At 31.6% G+C, this 18,868-nt stretch overlaps 2 protein-coding genes across 3 annotated transcripts; both read left to right on the top strand.

Annotated features, from left to right (window-relative positions):
* Positions 1-1,084: 1,084 nt before the first annotated feature.
* On the top strand, positions 1,085-2,994 carry LOC108906724 (general transcription factor IIH subunit 2). The gene is made up of 6 exons (XM_018710063.1): positions 1,085-1,351; positions 1,408-1,609; positions 1,817-2,119; positions 2,206-2,459; positions 2,536-2,785; positions 2,842-2,994. The coding sequence occupies exons 1-6, from the start codon at positions 1,293-1,295 to the stop codon at positions 2,968-2,970; spliced, it is 1,197 nt and encodes a 398-aa protein (XP_018565579.1). The 5' UTR covers positions 1,085-1,292; the 3' UTR covers positions 2,971-2,994.
* Positions 2,995-6,494: 3,500 nt separating this feature from the next.
* LOC108906722 (high affinity cationic amino acid transporter 1) lies at positions 6,495-18,172 on the top strand. 2 transcript variants are annotated; one of them, XM_018710061.2, is made up of 15 exons: positions 6,495-6,775; positions 6,942-7,258; positions 9,206-9,334; positions 9,449-9,604; positions 9,659-9,763; positions 9,821-10,104; positions 10,171-10,268; positions 10,329-10,468; positions 10,566-10,668; positions 12,669-12,737; positions 12,887-13,059; positions 13,113-13,279; positions 13,337-13,445; positions 13,665-14,000; positions 17,994-18,172. In XM_018710061.2, exons 2-15 carry the CDS (start codon positions 7,030-7,032, stop codon positions 18,065-18,067), a joined length of 2,172 nt encoding a protein of 723 aa, XP_018565577.1. In that variant the 5' UTR covers positions 6,495-6,775; positions 6,942-7,029; the 3' UTR covers positions 18,068-18,172. The 2 variants fall into 2 exon arrangements, with proteins under 2 accessions (XP_018565577.1, XP_023310123.1); XM_023454355.1 differs by lacking the exons at positions 12,669-12,737; positions 13,665-14,000 and having other exon boundaries at positions 6,508-6,775.
* Positions 18,173-18,868: the final 696 nt, after the last annotated feature.

Below are 18,868 nucleotides of genomic sequence, written 5' to 3' on the forward strand. Positions count from 1 at the left end.
TCCGTAAAGTTGGCATATCTGATTAATTAATATTTGATTTGCTTATGTTTGGAACATTGAGATGCAAAGAAAAGCAATCGAAAATTACCAAATTTTAAATGTTCTCAACAAGTATCTCACAGTTCAAATTTAAGATATCTCCATATATGAATACAAAATACAAGTATTAAATAAATAGCTAACAACTTATTGTTAGTTACAGTTACATATCTCATTACAAAAATGTAAAAAAGTATTCTAATAACGTAATTTAATGAGGAAACAGAAATAAAATAGGTATAGTGCAGATTACTGTTCTTACCTTCTCCTATAATTGATCCTAGGACCAAATTATACATAATAAGTATAGGTAGATAAGTACTGGTATTTAAATAATCATACGTATGTATATTTAAATAATAGAAAGTCAATTTAAAGGATAGTAGGTATAAGCGTATTTCATTTTACTATAATTTAAATGAGTAAATGAAATTCTTGTTTGGTGATAGGGGCAGATTTTTTTGTTTTAGATAGTTTGCAATTGCTTTATTTTATGAAATAGCTATATTAATTTTAAATAAATCACAACAAAAGTACGTGATTTCTTTCTTTGATTTAAAAAGGATACCTTTCACTTAATAGTAGAGGCAAAATAAAATATATAAAGGTAGGAGAAAACAGTCCAGATCATATTCATATTACCTATTCCCTGTTCACGTTTCCTCCAATCTTTAATATTTCTTGGAGCAAGAATTACAAAGATTACCAATCAAATTGTTGTAGACGAGGATATGTACCGTCCATTTGTTATCTTTCTCATTATAATGAAATGCTTTTTTGTCTGTCAATATTAAAAGCGGAAGAAGACATGTCAACGCACATTCCAAATTTATTTCATGTTCAATGATATAACAATAATAAATAAATATATTTATATTTTGTGTAGCCAAAAAATTAAATTTGTTTATAAATATAAACTTACCTATTTTTTCAATAATATTGTATCTAACACTTCCTTCTCCCTTCTCCGTTGGCTAATTGTTTGACAGTTGACGTTTTTCTCGTTTGACATTTGACAGATATTTTGTTTACTTTTTAACTTTTTGTTCCAATCTAACCTTATTTTCGTTCTTAATTCTTAGCTATCTAGCGGTATTTACGTTTTCTCGGTTTTTCACTATTTCAGTGAGTTTGTCTCTGAGAAGAGACAAGGTTACTGTCTGAGTTTTTCAATCTTCAACCAGAGACGAGATATTTTAAGAACACAAATCAATTTGAGTATTGTAGTTCATTAATTTGAGTAGCTAATAAAAATGGGAGACGAGGAAGATCCTAAAGAATACAGATGGGAAACAGGCTATGAAAAAACTTGGTATGTACTATGATTACAAATCAAGTTCGTAATAGCTTGCAATTTCATATTTTTAGGGAAGCCATCAAAGAGGATGATGAAGGATTTCTGGAAGCCTCCGTAGCTGATATTATACAAAGGGCTAAACGAAAACGTCAAGCTTTAAAACAAGGCAGTCAAAAATTAGGAATGATGAGACATTTATATTTACTCTTAGATTGTTCTGATTCCATGTCTAGTCAAGATTTAAAACCTACACGGCTTCTATGTACTTTGAAAGTAAATTTCTATATTCTATATTTATAAAATGAAACTCCAGTTTATTTGCATGGTTAAATGTGTTTACTGAAAAACAAGTTAAAAAAAATTACTTAAAACGTATATAGATGTACCTACTGTCTTATTTTATATTTTGTTTTGAATATTTTAACAGTGCAGATAAAAATATAGACTACCAGCATATTTTGAGTTGCCCATATATTTTAGCTCTTGGAAATTTTTATTGAAGAATTCTTTGATCAAAATCCGATAAGTCAAATGGGTATCATTATAATGCACAATAAAAGAGCCGAAAAAATAAGTGATTTGGCTGGTAATAGCAGAAAACATATAAAATGTGTAAATAATTTAAATCAAACGTCACTTGTTGGGGAACCATCTTTACAAAATGGGTTAGAAATGGCAGCGTCATCTTTAAAATTATTACCATCTCATGCCAGTCGAGAAATTTTAGTTATTATGGGTAGTTTAACAACATGTGATCCTGGAGACATCAACATTACAATTGAAGTAGGTAATAAATAGCATCATTTGACTGATCATGATGAACTGTGTTAATTATTAAATCTAGTTTCAAAAACATGTTTTATTTTCAGAATCTAAAACAGGAAGGTGTGAGATGTTCTATAATAGGCTTAGCCGCTGAAGTGCACGTCTGCAGATATTTGGCGAACCAAACTGGTGGCATATACAATGTAATACTTGATGATAGTCATTTTAAGGATCTGCTTTTCCAACAAGTTGATCCACCTCCGGCCGCTGTTTGCCTAGAATCAAGTTTGATTAAGATGGGTTTCCCACACCAGATCAACGTAGAAGGATCAGAGGAACCATTGACTATGTGCATGTGGTCAGTGCATTTGAGATTAATTACAAACGGCAATTATTTAGTAGCGTGTTTTTATTAAACTGTTTTGTCTTTCCAGCCATGTTGACAGTATGGACGAGGGTAGCAAGTTAACAACTGGGGGCTACTATTGTCCGCAGTGTTTTAGTAAATACTGTGAATTACCTGTAGAATGTCGAGCATGTGGTCTTACGTTAGTGTCCGCCCCTCACTTAGCCAGATCCTACCATCATCTCTTTCCAGCAGTTAATTATGTAGAAATAAATTTTGATAACCAGGCGGTGCTCTGTTTCGCCTGTCAGAAAACATTTGGGGAAACTGATAAGCAGGTATACATTTATTCAAACTTTTCAGTTCTTTTTTATAGATCGCAATATTTTTTTAGGTTTATGAATGTTCAAACTGCAAAAAAATATTTTGTATAGATTGTGATATTTTTGTTCATGAAACTCTGCACACTTGTCCAGGCTGTGCCACAAATTTAGCAACATTTCAGCTTACCCATTCTAATTAATGAAATATATAATTTTATTTTTTACAATAAATAAAGATGTTTTTATATATTTGTCTTATTTAACTGTCTTTAATATCATTTACTTCATTATCCAAGTATGTAGAATGTTTCTTACTAATCTACAATTTGAAACACATTAGACTATGTAAGTAAGTATATATGTATAATGTATATATACAGGGTGTTTTTGAATGGAGTAGCATAAATGATACCAGTGAATCTACAGTTCAAAAGAACACGATCTGCAAAAAATCGCCTTAGTAAAATGTTCACCCCTGAAGAGATATGGGCCATCAAAGTTTCCAAAAAAATTATGAAAATTGGCTGTAATTTGAAAATCGAACGAGGTACAAATAACAAATTTTTTACAGGTTGTTTACTAATCAGATGCGAGTTTTCAACTATTTTTTGAAAATTTTAACCCCTCGAAAGGGGTTGAAATAACCACCCCTCAAGCCATTTTTTGCCATAACTTTTATATTTCGTAAAAACTCGATATCCAAAAATACGCATTAGATAAACTGGTTCTTTTAGAAACTTTTACCTCTCTAGCAAATTTCCTTTAAAACTTTTCGTTTATTAATAAAAAAATAAAATGTATTACCATTCGCCTCACACCGTATATGATTGCAATCAATCAAAGAAAAACCAAGTGTGCTGCTGTCATGCCAGTTGTCACAATTAACTCTTCTGTAAGTTGTCACTGTTATCAGCTAAATACTTTTTGGGTGTAAATTAACAAGAATTATGCCAAATTTTACTAAAATAAATAAATCGCTAAAATAAATCTGGGAGCTTATATTATTATTTATTACGACGCGAGCTACGCCCCTTAATATATGCAACCTCATATACAAAATGTGTTCACAGCGAACAGTTAGATGCGTCCTTTGTTTTTATTGACTAGTCAGACATGTGACCCAGTACACGAAGATATGGGCTTTTGTGGCTGTAACAACGACAGCCACAGCTGCAGTAAATGAAATGTAGTTATATTTCGTTCATTGTATGTGATGGTTTATTTCTGCGAGCGGCACGAGTGAATGTTTTCGTTTAGGCGTCTACGGATATTATAGTTATTAAAATGATTAGCGTTTCGTTTTTACATAAAACTTTATTTATTTCTCTGCGTTATGATGATAAACTAAAAATAAAAGAATTAGGTGGGCCAACACCACAATTAAAAAATTGAAGATAGTGGGACAAGCCGAAGTAAAAGTTATAAAAGACAATTTAACAATACAATGTATACACAAAAGCAGAGTGGGTGTGCGGATGTCATTTAAAAAATACACTGTTTTGTTTTCCGTGCTTACTTTTCGATGGGGATAAAGCATGGACAATATATAGTGTGAAAGATTTAGGTCATTTAAGTCATTAGGTAAAATAAACATAAGAAGTCAGTTAGATTCTGCATATTCGGATAATATACGGAAACACAATGAACAGGTAACGAAAAATCGTTATGTATTATTTATTAAAATCATAGATTGTAAAAAATTTTGCGGAGCTTTCGAATTAGCACTTCACGGACACGACGAGACAGAAAATTCGGACAACCCTGATGTGTTTCGTGCTCATAAATTTTAGTGCAGATCTTGACGACATATTAAAATAACATCTAGCCACATGGGTATGGTTTTTCTGTTATTATTGTACCGGGAATTAGCGGTATGGTCCCGGATTTCGGATTTGCACGTATAATCTCCCGGAATATGATATATGTACATATATATAACGAACGAACGAACGTTATATATATAGAGCAGGAAGGGTAGTCTTGACTGACTAGTTAAGAAAAAAACCAGTGATGTATTTGGGATTGCAGTCAACAGTGCTAAGGGCTAATGTAATAAGAACACTCTGTGTTGTTGTCAAGCTTTCGGAAATGTTTATTTCCTTTCTCAAGACATAAACGTGAGATTATAATATAAAAACCATCAAAAACGAAGTATACAAGAACATTGTTAAAATTTTTATGAGCTTCACTAGATTAAAAATAATTGTAACTATAGTCAAACATTCTTTTATAAAAAACAATTTTTAAGTAAATTTTTAACATTTAAAACAACTAATACAGTAAAAAGGAGCCATGCCTTTGAAATGTGAACTACTTTTTATAACTATCAGAACCAGTTTGAAACTGAAATCAAAAATCGTTCTTGTGAAAATCTGTATTTTTGTATAAATGGATTGCTCCTTGAAATTCAGAAGTGCCAGGAAAACGCGTGCGGCGCCATTTAAAGACTCTCCGGGCACTTAATATCCCGGGATTCAATTTAACAAATGTAACAACCCTAAGCAGAACACATTCCATCAATATTCACGCGCCGCCACTGATATCAACCTATCAAAATATTTTCCCCTCTTCTTCGCAGCCATAGTATTTCCGATTAGAAATAGAAATCAATAAACTGGGTAATGAACAATGGTCGCTGATAACATTTTGTATACGATACGTCACTAACCTATTTCTATAGAAACAGACGGTATTTCTTTACAACTATATAATCTGCATTTTTAGCCGTTCTTGAATTTTTCATAAATATATTTTAATTACTGCTGCATTGTTTTTATTACTGTAGACACTGTAGAGTTTTTAATTTCATTAAAAACAAAGTAGTATAATATATATAGCATTTTTGCATGAAAATGTGTAGGGAAACAGTTTAACAAAGAAATTTTTAAAAGCCGCCGTAATTATGCACTCACAAAACAGAGAAATCTACTCTTTTTAGGTNCGTAAACCTTACTTATAGGTCATAAGATCACGTCATAAATTCCTTGAAAACTAGTTTCTTTCTACGAATACCAAATTCTTTTCATAAAGCTAATATTTTTTATTATCTATTTAGTTTAATAACAGTCCGGAATGACATATTTTCATGATTTATATAATTCAAAGTAGCTTACATTATTTATTTTAAAATTTTTAACACATTACAAAAATGACGATTGATTTATAATTCAAACTGCCGCTTTTTATCTCCCCTCTCTACATATGGGACATATGGAACACTAGCGCCCTCTTATTTTTGTAAGATTTTTGTTTACATGGAGTTCGGGCTCCTTGTATAGTCTCCATGATTAAAATATTGAAAATATACCGACCCAAAATTAACACAACCCGTGCGTAATCTGTGAATACAGTAACACAAAATTCCGAAATGCGGATCTGCCGAATACTTAAATACTTTTTTTATATTTTGTCAACCAAGACCCAAATATAAACATATGTTGGTAATTGCTACGCGGCGGATGATTTAAAATTGGCGACAAATTTTTGTAAAAAAATAAAAATATATATATATGTCCGCTTTTTTACTTACAAGTGAATTAAAAATTCTTAGTTCTTTCTACTAAAATGCGTAAATCACATTTGCAAAATCTATGACCAAAACTACAAAACAGACCAAAACTGTCAATATCATGTGAGATTCCTGGATTCTGTTATCTGTTTCGTTTCGGCAATTTACCACGAATATTATCGGAGAGTCAGGAGATAAGAAATGCGATTTGGTTCAGGCTTGTGTGTTAGTTTAAATCATATTTATTTTGTGTGCCAATTTATTCAAATTAATACACTGTGTATTGTGTGGTAGTAGATACCTACCAAAGTGTAGCATTGTATTTTTACAATACCCAAAACAAAATTGTGTCTGTGTGTGCGCTTAAAACCGTGACCAAAGCATAACAATTTGATCAAATTCCGCAAATACGAATCTCTAGTATTTAGGAATTTATATGGGTGGAATATACGATACGATTTTATGTAGAAGCTAGGAGCATAAATATATGCTTTTAGGTTAGTAATATTTCACACAAATATTTTTTATTCACTAAAATAAATAGTTCCACCAAGGAAAATAGGTATATTTTAACTTTAATTCCAAAAACAGTATGAGTAATATCTGTTATCAGTATCATTGTAGTACCAACATTTTTATCTGAATAATCTCATTGTTTTCCAGTTCCAATAATGGCCCATACATGAACTATTAATATAATCATCATAAGCATACGAAATTTTTATAACAAAATTGAGAAAGCCTGAATAAAATGGCTATGATCTGGAAAGTGTTAACAAGAAAAAAAGTGATTGATCCTGTTTCTGCCGAACAAAGTCAATTGTCCAGGGTGTTAAACACATTTGATTTGACTGCTCTTGGTGTGGGTAGTACATTAGGTGTTGGTGTTTATGTTTTAGCTGGCCATGTGGCGAGAGACATAGCAGGCCCTGCAGTGATTTTATCATTTCTATTAGCAGCCATAGCATCAGTCTTTGCAGGTAAGTTTTTGTTCATTTATAAATTTAATGAAGAGTATTTACATAACACAAACAAAGAAAAAGTAATGATATAATCATTTATGTAAGTTAACCGAGCCACAAGATAGTAAAATTACATAAAAAGGTCGTAAGTTAATGTGATAGTATTGACGTTAATAAAGAATAGAAATTATAATACGATAAATGTTGAAATTTATTATTTTATAATTATGTTTGCCTTCTGATAAGCGTAAGGAATTATTTTTAGGCTCTCAAGTTTCATTATAATACACAAAATCAAGAAATTAAATCTGTTCGATATCTTCGACAGAGTTATAGATAATTTTTAAATTATCTTGGGATTTATCAAAAGGTTTCAAGATGGATATTTTTAATTGACAATTTGAGATTAATCTTACTATTACTTTTTAAGTTTTTTCACACTTTAAGTATCCTCAATTTCACTGAAAATAGTAATAAATATACAGGGTGGCTCATAATTAGTTGTAAAAAATTTAACCAGGTCTTATAAAAAAAAACGGAATATACCTCAGTATTCCCTTTAGGGAATTTCTTTTACTTATTTTTTTTTAAGTTAACTCGATTCATAAGATATATCAATCAAATTTGGTACAGGGGTGTTTTTAGGTGTAGCTGAAGATGATCACGAGATTATATTTTATATAAAACAGATTTTAAGAAAGCACAGCTGTTTTTTAAAACATCATTGAGTCAGTCTGTGGCTGAGCAATTTGATACGTCGGTACTTCAATCAATGAATACCACTGTTCCAGATTTGATCCCTATGACCGTAAGACTGTGGATCAGCTATATTCGTAGAGGGGAATTAGGCACCCTCTTTATGAGCATGGTAGGGTGGAAATATGTTGTCTTGGGTCAATATGAGATATTGATACCAGTCGGCATTTGACCCTTAATTAATGAGGTTTTCCAGGTGTTTTTACAGCTAATAAAGTTTTGCTAAAAAATGAAAAAGACAAAAAATTTTTTTTAACACGTAACTTTTTGTAAGCATTTTAATACTCATATTTATTTCGAGCAAAAGAAGATATGATTTAATTTTTTACATCTAATTATCCCCTGTATTTTAATTAATCTCATATCTGTCATGTGTCACTCATTTATCTTGATACAATATTTGAAAAGATTGCTAAATTTTTTTTATTTTTATGACGAAATTCTTGATAAAATATGTGGTGAAATCATATTTCATTTATTTATTCCAAAATGATTTACAATAACTTATAGGTAAAACTATATATAATAAATAAAAATCCTATTTCAAGAGTTTTATGTCACAGGGCTTCCAATGAGATCATTTTATTTTACACAAGGTACACGAAGCTAAGGTTTTCTCATTTAAAAATATGTTTGTGAAGTCTCTATTTAAACATATAGATTATCACTAAATCATTTTTATAACAGATGGGCCATTTTGATAATGCATTTACTGGGATCCCGGAAACTGTAAGAGATAGGAAAAAGATTAAATGGGGAAACTTAAAGAGCATTCTGTTACTGTTCATTGTGAACTCAGATCTTTGTTTCAAGGTTGCGGTACCAAGGAATAGTCAGCATTTTCTTTTCACATTATTTTCTATTAGGAGGGCCATTGAATAAATTGTTGAGAAAAAAATTCTTCCACAATATAAGTATTAAAAAAGTCGTCCATAAAACAGTTATTACTTATTTGTTTATGTGCTATCTATCTTGAAAATACCTTAAAATACAATCTACGACCACTTGCACACAGGGAACCAAAACTTTTATGTTTAGCAATTTTTCTTTCACTTAAGCCAATAACAATGATGCATTGTGCTGTAGGTACTGAACGAAAATAGTGCATATTGTGTATATGAAAGATGTGTACATTTTCTGCGGATTCTAAATATAGCACCATATTTTAATTATTGGTATATTATTTACTTCCAAAATTTTTATTTTCAGGACTTTGCTATGCCGAATTTGGTGCAAGAGCACCAAGAGCTGGTTCGGCATACATTTACAGCTATGTGTGCATAGGAGAATTTATAGCATTTGTGATCGGTTGGAATCTGATTTTAGAATATGTGATAGGTAATGTGCACTATTTTAAGCTTTTTGTCTTCTCTTAAATAACAGCTTTTAATCTGATGCCTTTTTACCAAATATTACTTATTCCTGAAAAACGTTTATTTCACCTTTTCCTAGGATCTGCAAGTGTTGCCAGGGGACTGAGTTTATACCTGGACACATTAATCAACAATACTTTAAAGGACACCTTCAGGGAGATAGCTCCTATAAACGTACCACACCTTTCCCAGTATTTCGATTTTTTTGCTTTTGGAATTTCCATTTTATTGGCTAGTAAGTTAAAAGGAGTTTTAAAATGATATAATGCTAACTCCTCTTTTTTTTTAGCGGCTTTGGCTTTTGGCTTGAAAGAAAGCAGTTTGGTGAATAACATTTTTACGGTTATAAATATTTTTGTGGTAGGATTTGTTATTATCGCAGGCTCTTTGAAAGGTAGGTTGCATATTTCCCTAACTGAAGTATTTCCTATATATTGAATTGAATTTACAGCGGATCCCGGGAATTGGTCTATAAGTCCTGATAAAAATGATACCAATGCTACAGGGATAGGAAATGGTGGGTTCTTTCCCTTTGGTGTAGAAGGTATGATAAGAGGGGCCGCGACTTGCTTCTATGGCTTCGTAGGTTTTGATTGTATAGCAACCACTGCTGAAGAAGTAAAGAATCCTAAACGAGCTATTCCTATATCAATAATCTTGTCCTTGTTTATAATTTTTCTTGCTTATTTTGGAACGTCTACTGTAATCACTTTGATGGTCCCATATTATTTACAGGTAAGAAACTGGCTTTCAACATTACGCGAAATTGAAGTGATTTATGGTGAGTATTGATATTTTCAGAATCCTGATGCACCTATACCATATGCTTTTGAACATATAGGGTGGTATACTGCAAAATGGATTGTATCGATTGGTGGGATATTTGGACTCTGCGCAAGGTATGTATAAAATAGGAAATAATGATTTTGTGCGACTTATAAACACTCATTTCCTTTCAGTCTGTTTGGAGCCATGTTTCCGCTACCAAGAATAGTGTATGCGATGGCAAGTGACAGTTTGGTGTTTAAGTTTCTTGGGAAGGTACATTCGAGATTTCAGACTCCTGTAATCGGGACATTGTTAGCTGGACTACTCACAGGTAAGCGATCTACGGGGTATATCAGTTTAATTCTGAAACACCCCATTTAACACGAAGCGTTATATTTTTTTGGACAACTAACAAATTATTGAACTAGGTCTGATGGCAGCCTTGTTTGATTTGTCGCAGTTGGTCAACATGATGTCGATTGGAACATTGTTGGCTTACACTATTGTAGCAGCAAGTGTATTACTTCTGCGGTAAGTGTTTAATATTGTGCCTAAAACTGCATTATTTGAGTGTGATTTTTAGTTATATGCAGGGTGTAATTTTAAATGGGGGTCATATTTATACGGATACTTTTAACCTTTAGAAAAATGTATCACAGGTATATTTTATTTTCAAATTCTATTTTTTTTTTAACATTTTTAGTAATTTTCATACCCACCGCTGGACAAACTAGTGCGAACTCAAAGCAACCTCAGTGTGTGTTAGTTGCAGCACATGAGAACTGCGATGTGCATTGTTGCCAAATCTCGTAACTTAAAGAACTTTTTCTTTGGCGCATTACTTTTATTGAATGGGTGTTTGCTACAAATACTATCATCTCACATAAACGAAAATTGTATTTTTTTAAAAAAGACAAACTATACAACAGTACCTATCAAGTAATCTAAGAGAAAACTGAAACGTATAAATCAATAATGATAAATGAAATACACAAAAATAAGAAAATAATCTATTTACTCCCCTGATTTTTACAGCTTACCACATACTTGAAATCTTGTGGCTATTATTCCAACACTGGTATCAGGAATCTCTTTTATGGTTAAAATTTCTAGTTTTTTACTCGTTGAGTCCAACGTTTGCATATTAACGTTCAAAACTCCCATTATCCCTTAAATGTTGAGCCAATTTTATAAACATTTTCTTATTAGGTGTTTATAGGTCAGGATATACATCCATCTGACATCTTCTTGCAACAGCATCGTTTTCTCTTGACAAAAAAAGTAGCCCTAACATCTATATATTTTCTTGATTTGTATACATTCTTTACATAATATCATACAGAAACTGTGAAAATAAAAACAAAAATACACTGTACCGTCCCTAAACGCAAATAAATTATTTTATGAAGTTATATGTGTTCGACCATTCCCGTTTTGCCGAATTGTCACAGTTTGTTTTTTACCCGTTCACCATATCATATATCAGATGCAATTTTTCAGAGACGGTAATGCGGCATTTTGACTGAACTGAATTGAAGTAGAAGCTAACCTCTAGTGATGTCAGATCCGATTACTTTTATGTAATCGTGATTAGTAGGTACTTTCTCGATAAGTAATCGTTACTTATTACAATTACTGACCCTGATTTCGTGTAACAATTACTCGACAGAACAGGTACTTGATTATTATGATTACTAGTAAGTAACGATTCTTTAGTAATGAATCATTACAATATTGACATCATTACTAACCTCATTTGCCCTTCGTAAGCTCTCAGAACATGATCGGATTCTGCTTAAACTTAAACTGCTCACCGTTTAATTTTGTTGTTGTTTTGTTTATTTTGGATTAATTTAGCCAGTTGGCTGCTGATACATCTGAATAAGAAAAAAGGGCAGAAACATACTGTATTTTGTTTAATTTTTATAAATTTTTAACATTTCTAAATGTGTCCTTATCTACTTTATGTAGTGACAGTAATATAGTTCAGCTAGAAGTAGATCAATGTTAGAGGTCATTGACACTGAGATTCACAAATTAAATACATACACTGCTTAAAATAAAAAGATAAGACGTAATTGCTCATAAATCAGATTAGTAAGTATAGTTATTTTAAACAATTAGTTTGACATACTATTATCTATTACTAAAAAATTACCCCCACTTAAAGTTAACCCTGTATTATAATAAAATAATAATCAAAGTTATTTAAAAGTTGTCTAACCAAGAGTTTCGAAATATTCTAGTTTTACTTTTTTTTTTTATTTTTTATAGTTCACTAACAGTCTTATAGATAGTTCTTTTGATAAGACATTTTCAGTAACAAATTAAAATCTATGGTGATGTATTTAGTACCCATAAATTAGTGTAAAAGTAATAAAGATTTTCTTTGGCAAAAATATAGTCCTATTAAAATATTAGTTTAAAAATATTGTGACTTGTGTGAATGTTGTATTAAAAAATTAATGCTTGAACAATTAGAACTTGTATTTGTGTTCATTGCTTAACATGCTTTATTAACTTCCAATTAGATATACTAGAGAAGAAACACACCAGTATGTGCCCGTTCAAACTACATCAGATTCTGATGATAGTGAAAAGTAAGTGTATGTGCATGCTTTTGTTACACGTAGCAGATAGAAATAGTTAGTAGAAATTGTGTGAAATAATTTCAGTTGACTTTTTGAAATGTTTACTAGTATGAGTTAATACCCTGTATAAATACTGATGACCAGTTTGTTTTTCAAAGTTATACGGAGAACAAGACCTATAATAATTCCGAAGATGCTACAACTAGTGACGAACAGGAACTACTCCATCCGCCGGGAGGTTCGGTTCTTGCACAAATTTTCAATTGTGGGAGATACAAGAACCCTACTAAGACGTCCGAGACGATAGTTGCTTTCGAAGTATTTATATATTGTAAGTCAAAAGTTAGTGAATCGCATAAAAATTATTACCGACTACCTTTTTAGGTATAATCTGCGTTCTTATGGGACTATGTGCGATTTATTTGAGAGACTACATAGGAAACGGTGAAATCTGGGCAATCGTAATAACTTCTATAGTAGTTTTCATAGCAGTAGTTATAATCATGTCTATTGTAACTCAACCAACTTCCAACAAAGAACTGTCCTTTAAGGTAGAAATTTTTTTGTTAATTTTCTCCTTGTATGTTTAAACCATGTTCTGGCTGCAGGTGCCACTGGTTCCTCTCATTCCAGCCCTCAGTATACTAGTCAACATATATTTGATGTTGATGCTGGATATCCACACTTGGATACGTTTTGCCGTGTGGATGGCAATAGGTATGTATATAGATTTTGGATTCTTTATTTTACATTTGGGGAAGGGAATTGTTAATGGACACATTACTGTGACTATAATTGTTTAACTATTAGTATCGAAACACTTAAATCTTTTTTATAATTTCTCACATTAATTTCCATTTGACGACTTCTCTCCCCTATTTGGTACATTGACCGCATGCTGTAAATAATTGCATGGGTGTTAAATTGTTTCCATAGGCCTGCCTATTTACTATTTTTCCGTAAGACCATACACAGAAGCACAAAATAAAAACGTGTCTAACAAAAGTTCAATCGATTATAACGTAACCATGGTGCACAACAAGCAAAATGGAAAAATAAACGGCATCAACAATAAAGCGTTTGTCGACGATGAAAACGTTTCGCCTCAGCTCGGCGTGGAGAACGAAAACAAGAATTCTAAGAAAAAGGCCGCACCTCAGCCGCCAATGCAAACCAATGGAATTTTAGAGAACGAAATCCCAGCCGAAATAACGAGGCTGGATGAGATTTTGGACGCAGCTGCTAGTTCTATTGATGATAGTGTGATCGAACGTAAATTATCTGTTGATACTGTGTCTAATATGTCAGACTTTGTGCCTCACGAGGAAAATGTTGTTGCTGATGTACATCGTGATAATGTTGTTACACCCGCTAATTCCAAAGCCCCTTCCTTTTCCTCTTACAAAAAAGACTCTCTTTCTGATAGTAACGAACCCCCGTCACTAAATCTGGATAATAAAATCGATATCAAACTGCTGGAAAATGACAGTAAAGTAGCTTCGAACATTATCGCCCAAAATGAAATACAGAAAGAGGCGCCAGACATAGAAGATATTCAAATTTTGGACGACTCTCTGCCGCCAGTGCTAGAAAAAGAAACACAATTTGAAGATCAACCTGTTAAAGACAGTGACTCAGAGTCCATTAAAAATGATACTTCACAGCGTTCAAGCAACACATCACTCATCCCCACTCCACCCCCATCGCCTAGTTCTCCAGTTTTAAAGGTGAAAGAAGAAAAAAATGACAATGTACCTGTCCCACCACCTTTAATACCTCCGATGGTGTCTATGGAAGAAGTAAAAGCAATTTTAAGGCCAACTGCTTCGAATCTAAGAAGTGTAACCTTGAGACCTACCAAACAAAGGGAAGAGCTTATACAAGAAGACGTATATGAACCTGGTGAAGAAAATTTAAAAGTCGGTTCTGACAAATATAAACATTTCCTGGAAAATCTGAATGGAAAACTTCAGAGTAAGAAGGTATTACCTAACTACATCCCATATATCAAATTGCCCCCTACTAACAACCCTGAACCTAAACATGAAACAGAGGAGCATAAACCAAGTGAAAACGTCGTTGAAGATAACATAAATAAGTTGGAAGCGATGGAGAAACTTGGTAGCTTTATAAGTGATCCATCCCGAAATAAAGGTATACTGGGCAACATTAATTTACTCGAGAAATCTACAACGAAGGACGAAGGAAGAAATGATGAAGGCATAATAAAAAATAACGATAATGAGAGCAACAATCAAAGTCCTGAAGATGATGATAAAGCAAGTGTTAGTACTTCTGACAGCGATTTCATGGAACATAAAAACAGAATGCAGAATGTGTTCAGAAGCATGAACATCAAGAAAACGGATGGGCTGAGAGATCCTGATCATGTTGAGGGTCGTAATGTGAAATCCTTGGGGCCCAGCTTTCTTGGTGATGATAAATCTAAACATAGGCAAGCTATGGGCGAGATTTTTAAAAGCATTGAACAAAGAAGGCCACAAGAAGATGGTGACTAATTTAAAATATCGATACGAATTAAAGAATAAATAATGATAATAACTTTCTTCCATATTCATAAAAAAGATACTTTTTGTGGGACAAAATGCGAATATTAGAAGGTTTTAACAATATTTCTTTTAATGTATAAAATTTCTACTTGAGCTTTCTGAAGTGAGATTTTATCTCATTATTTTTGCTTTACTTTAACAATTTCAGTGTGAAAAGATTATGGTTTTATTTACAATTTTCATCCCGACACCATTCTGAAATTCTTTGAAAATGCAACCTGCGGAATATCCCATATAAGACAAAATCCACTATAAGGCTGTCATCATGGAGAACTATGAGATTAAGGCAATAAAAATGAGATTAAACTGTGTCATGTTAAAATTAAAACACTTTCCCCTGGACCTAATTTTCCTAAATTTATGTGTGCCTCTCTTCATTTTTTTGTGCTTCTTATGGTCTTTTGTGTGTCTGTGATGCTTGCTTGTTGTACAATAATCATTTCTCTATTGAGTGATTCCTTTTGTGTTGATCGCACTTTTTTATTTTTTTTATTGTAGTTTTTAAGATATGTGTTGCTGATAACCTTATTTATATATTCAGTTAAACAACTAGTAATGAGAATACTCTTAATAAATCCCTATTACCCATATTTATTTTCAACATGTTATCACTTTACTGGTTGAAAAATGGGCGTTACCACAGACAACTTAATTAGGGAATTTTAATGTGTGTTACGAACAGTGTTTTGTATTGTAGTATAATGAAATAACAAAGACTTCTCGAAGTACTAACAAATAGCATAATCCTAACTCATCGATTAATTCATAAATGTTAGGTCAAAAAGTAATGTTTTAAACCTGGTGGACCCAGTATTTTACCAATGACAAAACCATAAATTAGAAACACGTCGACGCTTTAGTACGAAAACATGCTATTTTGGATGGAAAACATGCTATCTCAAATTTCGGTTGGAAAACATGCTATCTCAAATTAAGCTTGGAAAACATGTTAGCTCAGGTATTTAAGTAAAAACATGCTATCTCAGTGTGACTAGAAATTTAAGTTGGCACATTGAATGATTGAAACCGTGCACTTATATAATATATTTTTCAAAAAGTAAGGAATATTTATGTTCAGGTACACTGTTTATTTTATTTTTTTTATTCGACATTTTTCAATTAATTTTGTTAAGTTACTGTTATAAACGACAAAACTGTTAATTAAAAAAATAGAATAATATGCAGTATTAGTTAATTAAAAAAATAGAATAATACGCAGTATACTGCAACATGTACATTACTTGACATTTTTTGAAATAACACATTATAAAAAAAATAGTGTATACTTTAATATATAAAAATGTTTGTTATTACTAAAAATTATTCGATTTTTTTCATACAAGTTTGCTTTGATATCAAAATTAATATCGTACTCTTATCTGATTTATAGTCGCTACTCATGATACACTTATTTTTCTTGTTCACAAAATCTGGGATGCACAATTTATTCTGAAAATAATTTTATATGCCTAATGCAGACTAAGGAGACTGCAATAAAAAGAATTATATAGTGGATCACTAGGCCCCAAACTCCGGGCGAATTGTTCTTACTGCACCTCAATAAAAACACGGTAACCGCATCCTTGCATAGACTTTGGAAATGAAATGCAGGTATGCGACACTTTTATTACCGGTACTTTATGGTCTGCTGATAATAAACATGTGTGCATGGGGAACCGCGGAAATGTGCACATGCATATCATATGCGCCCGTCGCATCGATATATACATATCATTCAACTTTATACATTACATTTATATTCTGGTTATTATGTTAACTCTATTAATAAAAGTAAGAGTAGTGACTATAAATCAGGTAAGAGTGCGCTATGAATTTTTATATCAAAGCAAACTTGTATGAAAGAAATCAAATAATTTTTAGTAATATAAACATTTTTATATATTAAGGTATACACTATTTTTTATAATTTGTTATTTCAAAAAATGTCGAGTAATGTACATGTTACAGCGTACTGCATATTATTTTATTTCTTTAATCAACAATTTTGTCGTTTACAACAGTAACTTAAAATTAATTGAAAAATATTGAATAAAAAAAATAAAATAAACAGTGTACACAGATATACCTTACTTTATGAAAAATATATAAGTTTATTATAAATGCACTGTTTCAATCATTCAATGTGGCAACTTAAATTTCTAGTCATACTGAGATAGCATGTTTTTACTTAAAGAGCATGTTTTCCAACCGAAATTTGAGATAGCATGTTTTCCAACCAAAATCTGAGATAGCATGTTTTCGTACTAAAGCGTCGGATGTTATTCTAGCCATCGGCAAATCATTGATGCAATTAAAAAACCCGATGGTCCTGTGAGTTTTGAAAAAAAAGGCCCTGTATAAACAAGGAAAAAGTGTGTCTAGTGTTCTCATCCCTAGGTTTGACTGATTGTCTGACTATTAAATATATAAATAAGGATGAAAGTAATTAAAAGCATTATTTTCGGAATAATTCCAGAAAAGAAAGTTTTTAAATTTAAATAAATACAAGGAGAATAGGTGTCCAGTGTTTATAGAATAGTGCTTTTACTTGCTAATTCTTAACTTAACAGTACAGGGTTAGTGTTTGTATATTGATTTTCTTATTAAACTATCTGTATTTAATTAATACTTCTGACATACTCGCCTGTTGCCAAAGTGATATTAAGTCAACAAACTGTTACTAAATTGTTTACAGGGTTTTCAATGTATGGATTTTATGGTCTTCCTAACAGCATAAAAAATTTTTCAGACTATGAACGGTTAGATTGACTTCCTTCAGATGTTATTTTACAGAATTTTATGTATACCTAAAAAAGCTATTTATTTTATATAAAATACTTATATTTTAAATCAAATATATATTATATCTAAGTTCTCAGAGTTTTTTAATTACCCCTTTTTTCCCAGTGTATGTAAAAGCAGTCTGATCTGAACCATTGTAGTTAATAACTGTATTTAAAGGGTTACACCACTAGAATTTTCAAAAAATGTTTTTTTTTTACTTAAGAGGTAGTTTCAAACCTTCTAGAATATGAGGCAAAAGGTTTTTTACATGAAAATTTTTTAATTTTTTTTAATTTTGCATTTTTTCTGAAGCGTGTCAGGCGTCATACTCTCTCAGAAGGTACTGCGTACCATCTAACCTATTGATTTATAACTTCTCTAATACACTCATAGATGTTAAGGAGTATGTGTGTACAATTCTAGCAAAATTATCAAACAAAAGTACGTTAGTGTAGCGTCATTGTACGTTCATGTCTAAAACTCATTTTAAAACTAAATACGTTTTTCTTGAAGCACACTTTTTTTAAAACGGCACGCACTATAACCAAAAAAATTCAAAACACACTCTTGAAAAATTAAAAACACATATAAAAAACAAAAAGAAGATTTCCCGAAAAGAAAATAAAAAAAATTGATAAAAAAAAAAAACCCCCCTTTTTTTCGTCAAAAATTTAACGTTTTACTTCAAACACTTGCCAATTTTACAAAAAACAATATTTTTGCAATCCCGTACGTGTTTCTCTAGTTATACTCGTGTAGATTAAGAGCAATTTTTTTTGTTCCACC

Source organism: Anoplophora glabripennis, unplaced genomic scaffold (genome assembly GCF_000390285.2).
Source record: "Anoplophora glabripennis isolate ALB-LARVAE unplaced genomic scaffold, Agla_2.0 scaffold187, whole genome shotgun sequence".
In the NCBI taxonomy this organism is placed as follows: Eukaryota; Metazoa; Arthropoda; class Insecta; order Coleoptera; family Cerambycidae; genus Anoplophora; species Anoplophora glabripennis.

Bases quoted from the DNA above. Each gene is read 5' to 3' on its own strand.
- LOC108906722 (XM_018710061.2), top strand. From the start codon at position 7,030: ATGGCTATGATCTGGAAAGTGTTAACAAGAAAAAAAGTGATTGATCCT. The intron at 9,605-9,658 runs GTAAGTTAAAAG...CTTTTTTTTTAG, and splicing joins AATTTCCATTTTATTGGCTA to CGGCTTTGGCTTTTGGCTTG. The intron at 13,446-13,664 runs GTATGTATATAG...TTGTTTCCATAG, and splicing joins TGCCGTGTGGATGGCAATAG to GCCTGCCTATTTACTATTTT.
- LOC108906724 (XM_018710063.1), top strand. From the start codon at position 1,293: ATGGGAGACGAGGAAGATCCTAAAGAATACAGATGGGAAACAGGCTAT. The intron at 2,120-2,205 runs GTAGGTAATAAA...TTTTATTTTCAG, and splicing joins ACATCAACATTACAATTGAA to AATCTAAAACAGGAAGGTGT. The intron at 2,786-2,841 runs GTATACATTTAT...ATATTTTTTTAG, and splicing joins TTGGGGAAACTGATAAGCAG to GTTTATGAATGTTCAAACTG.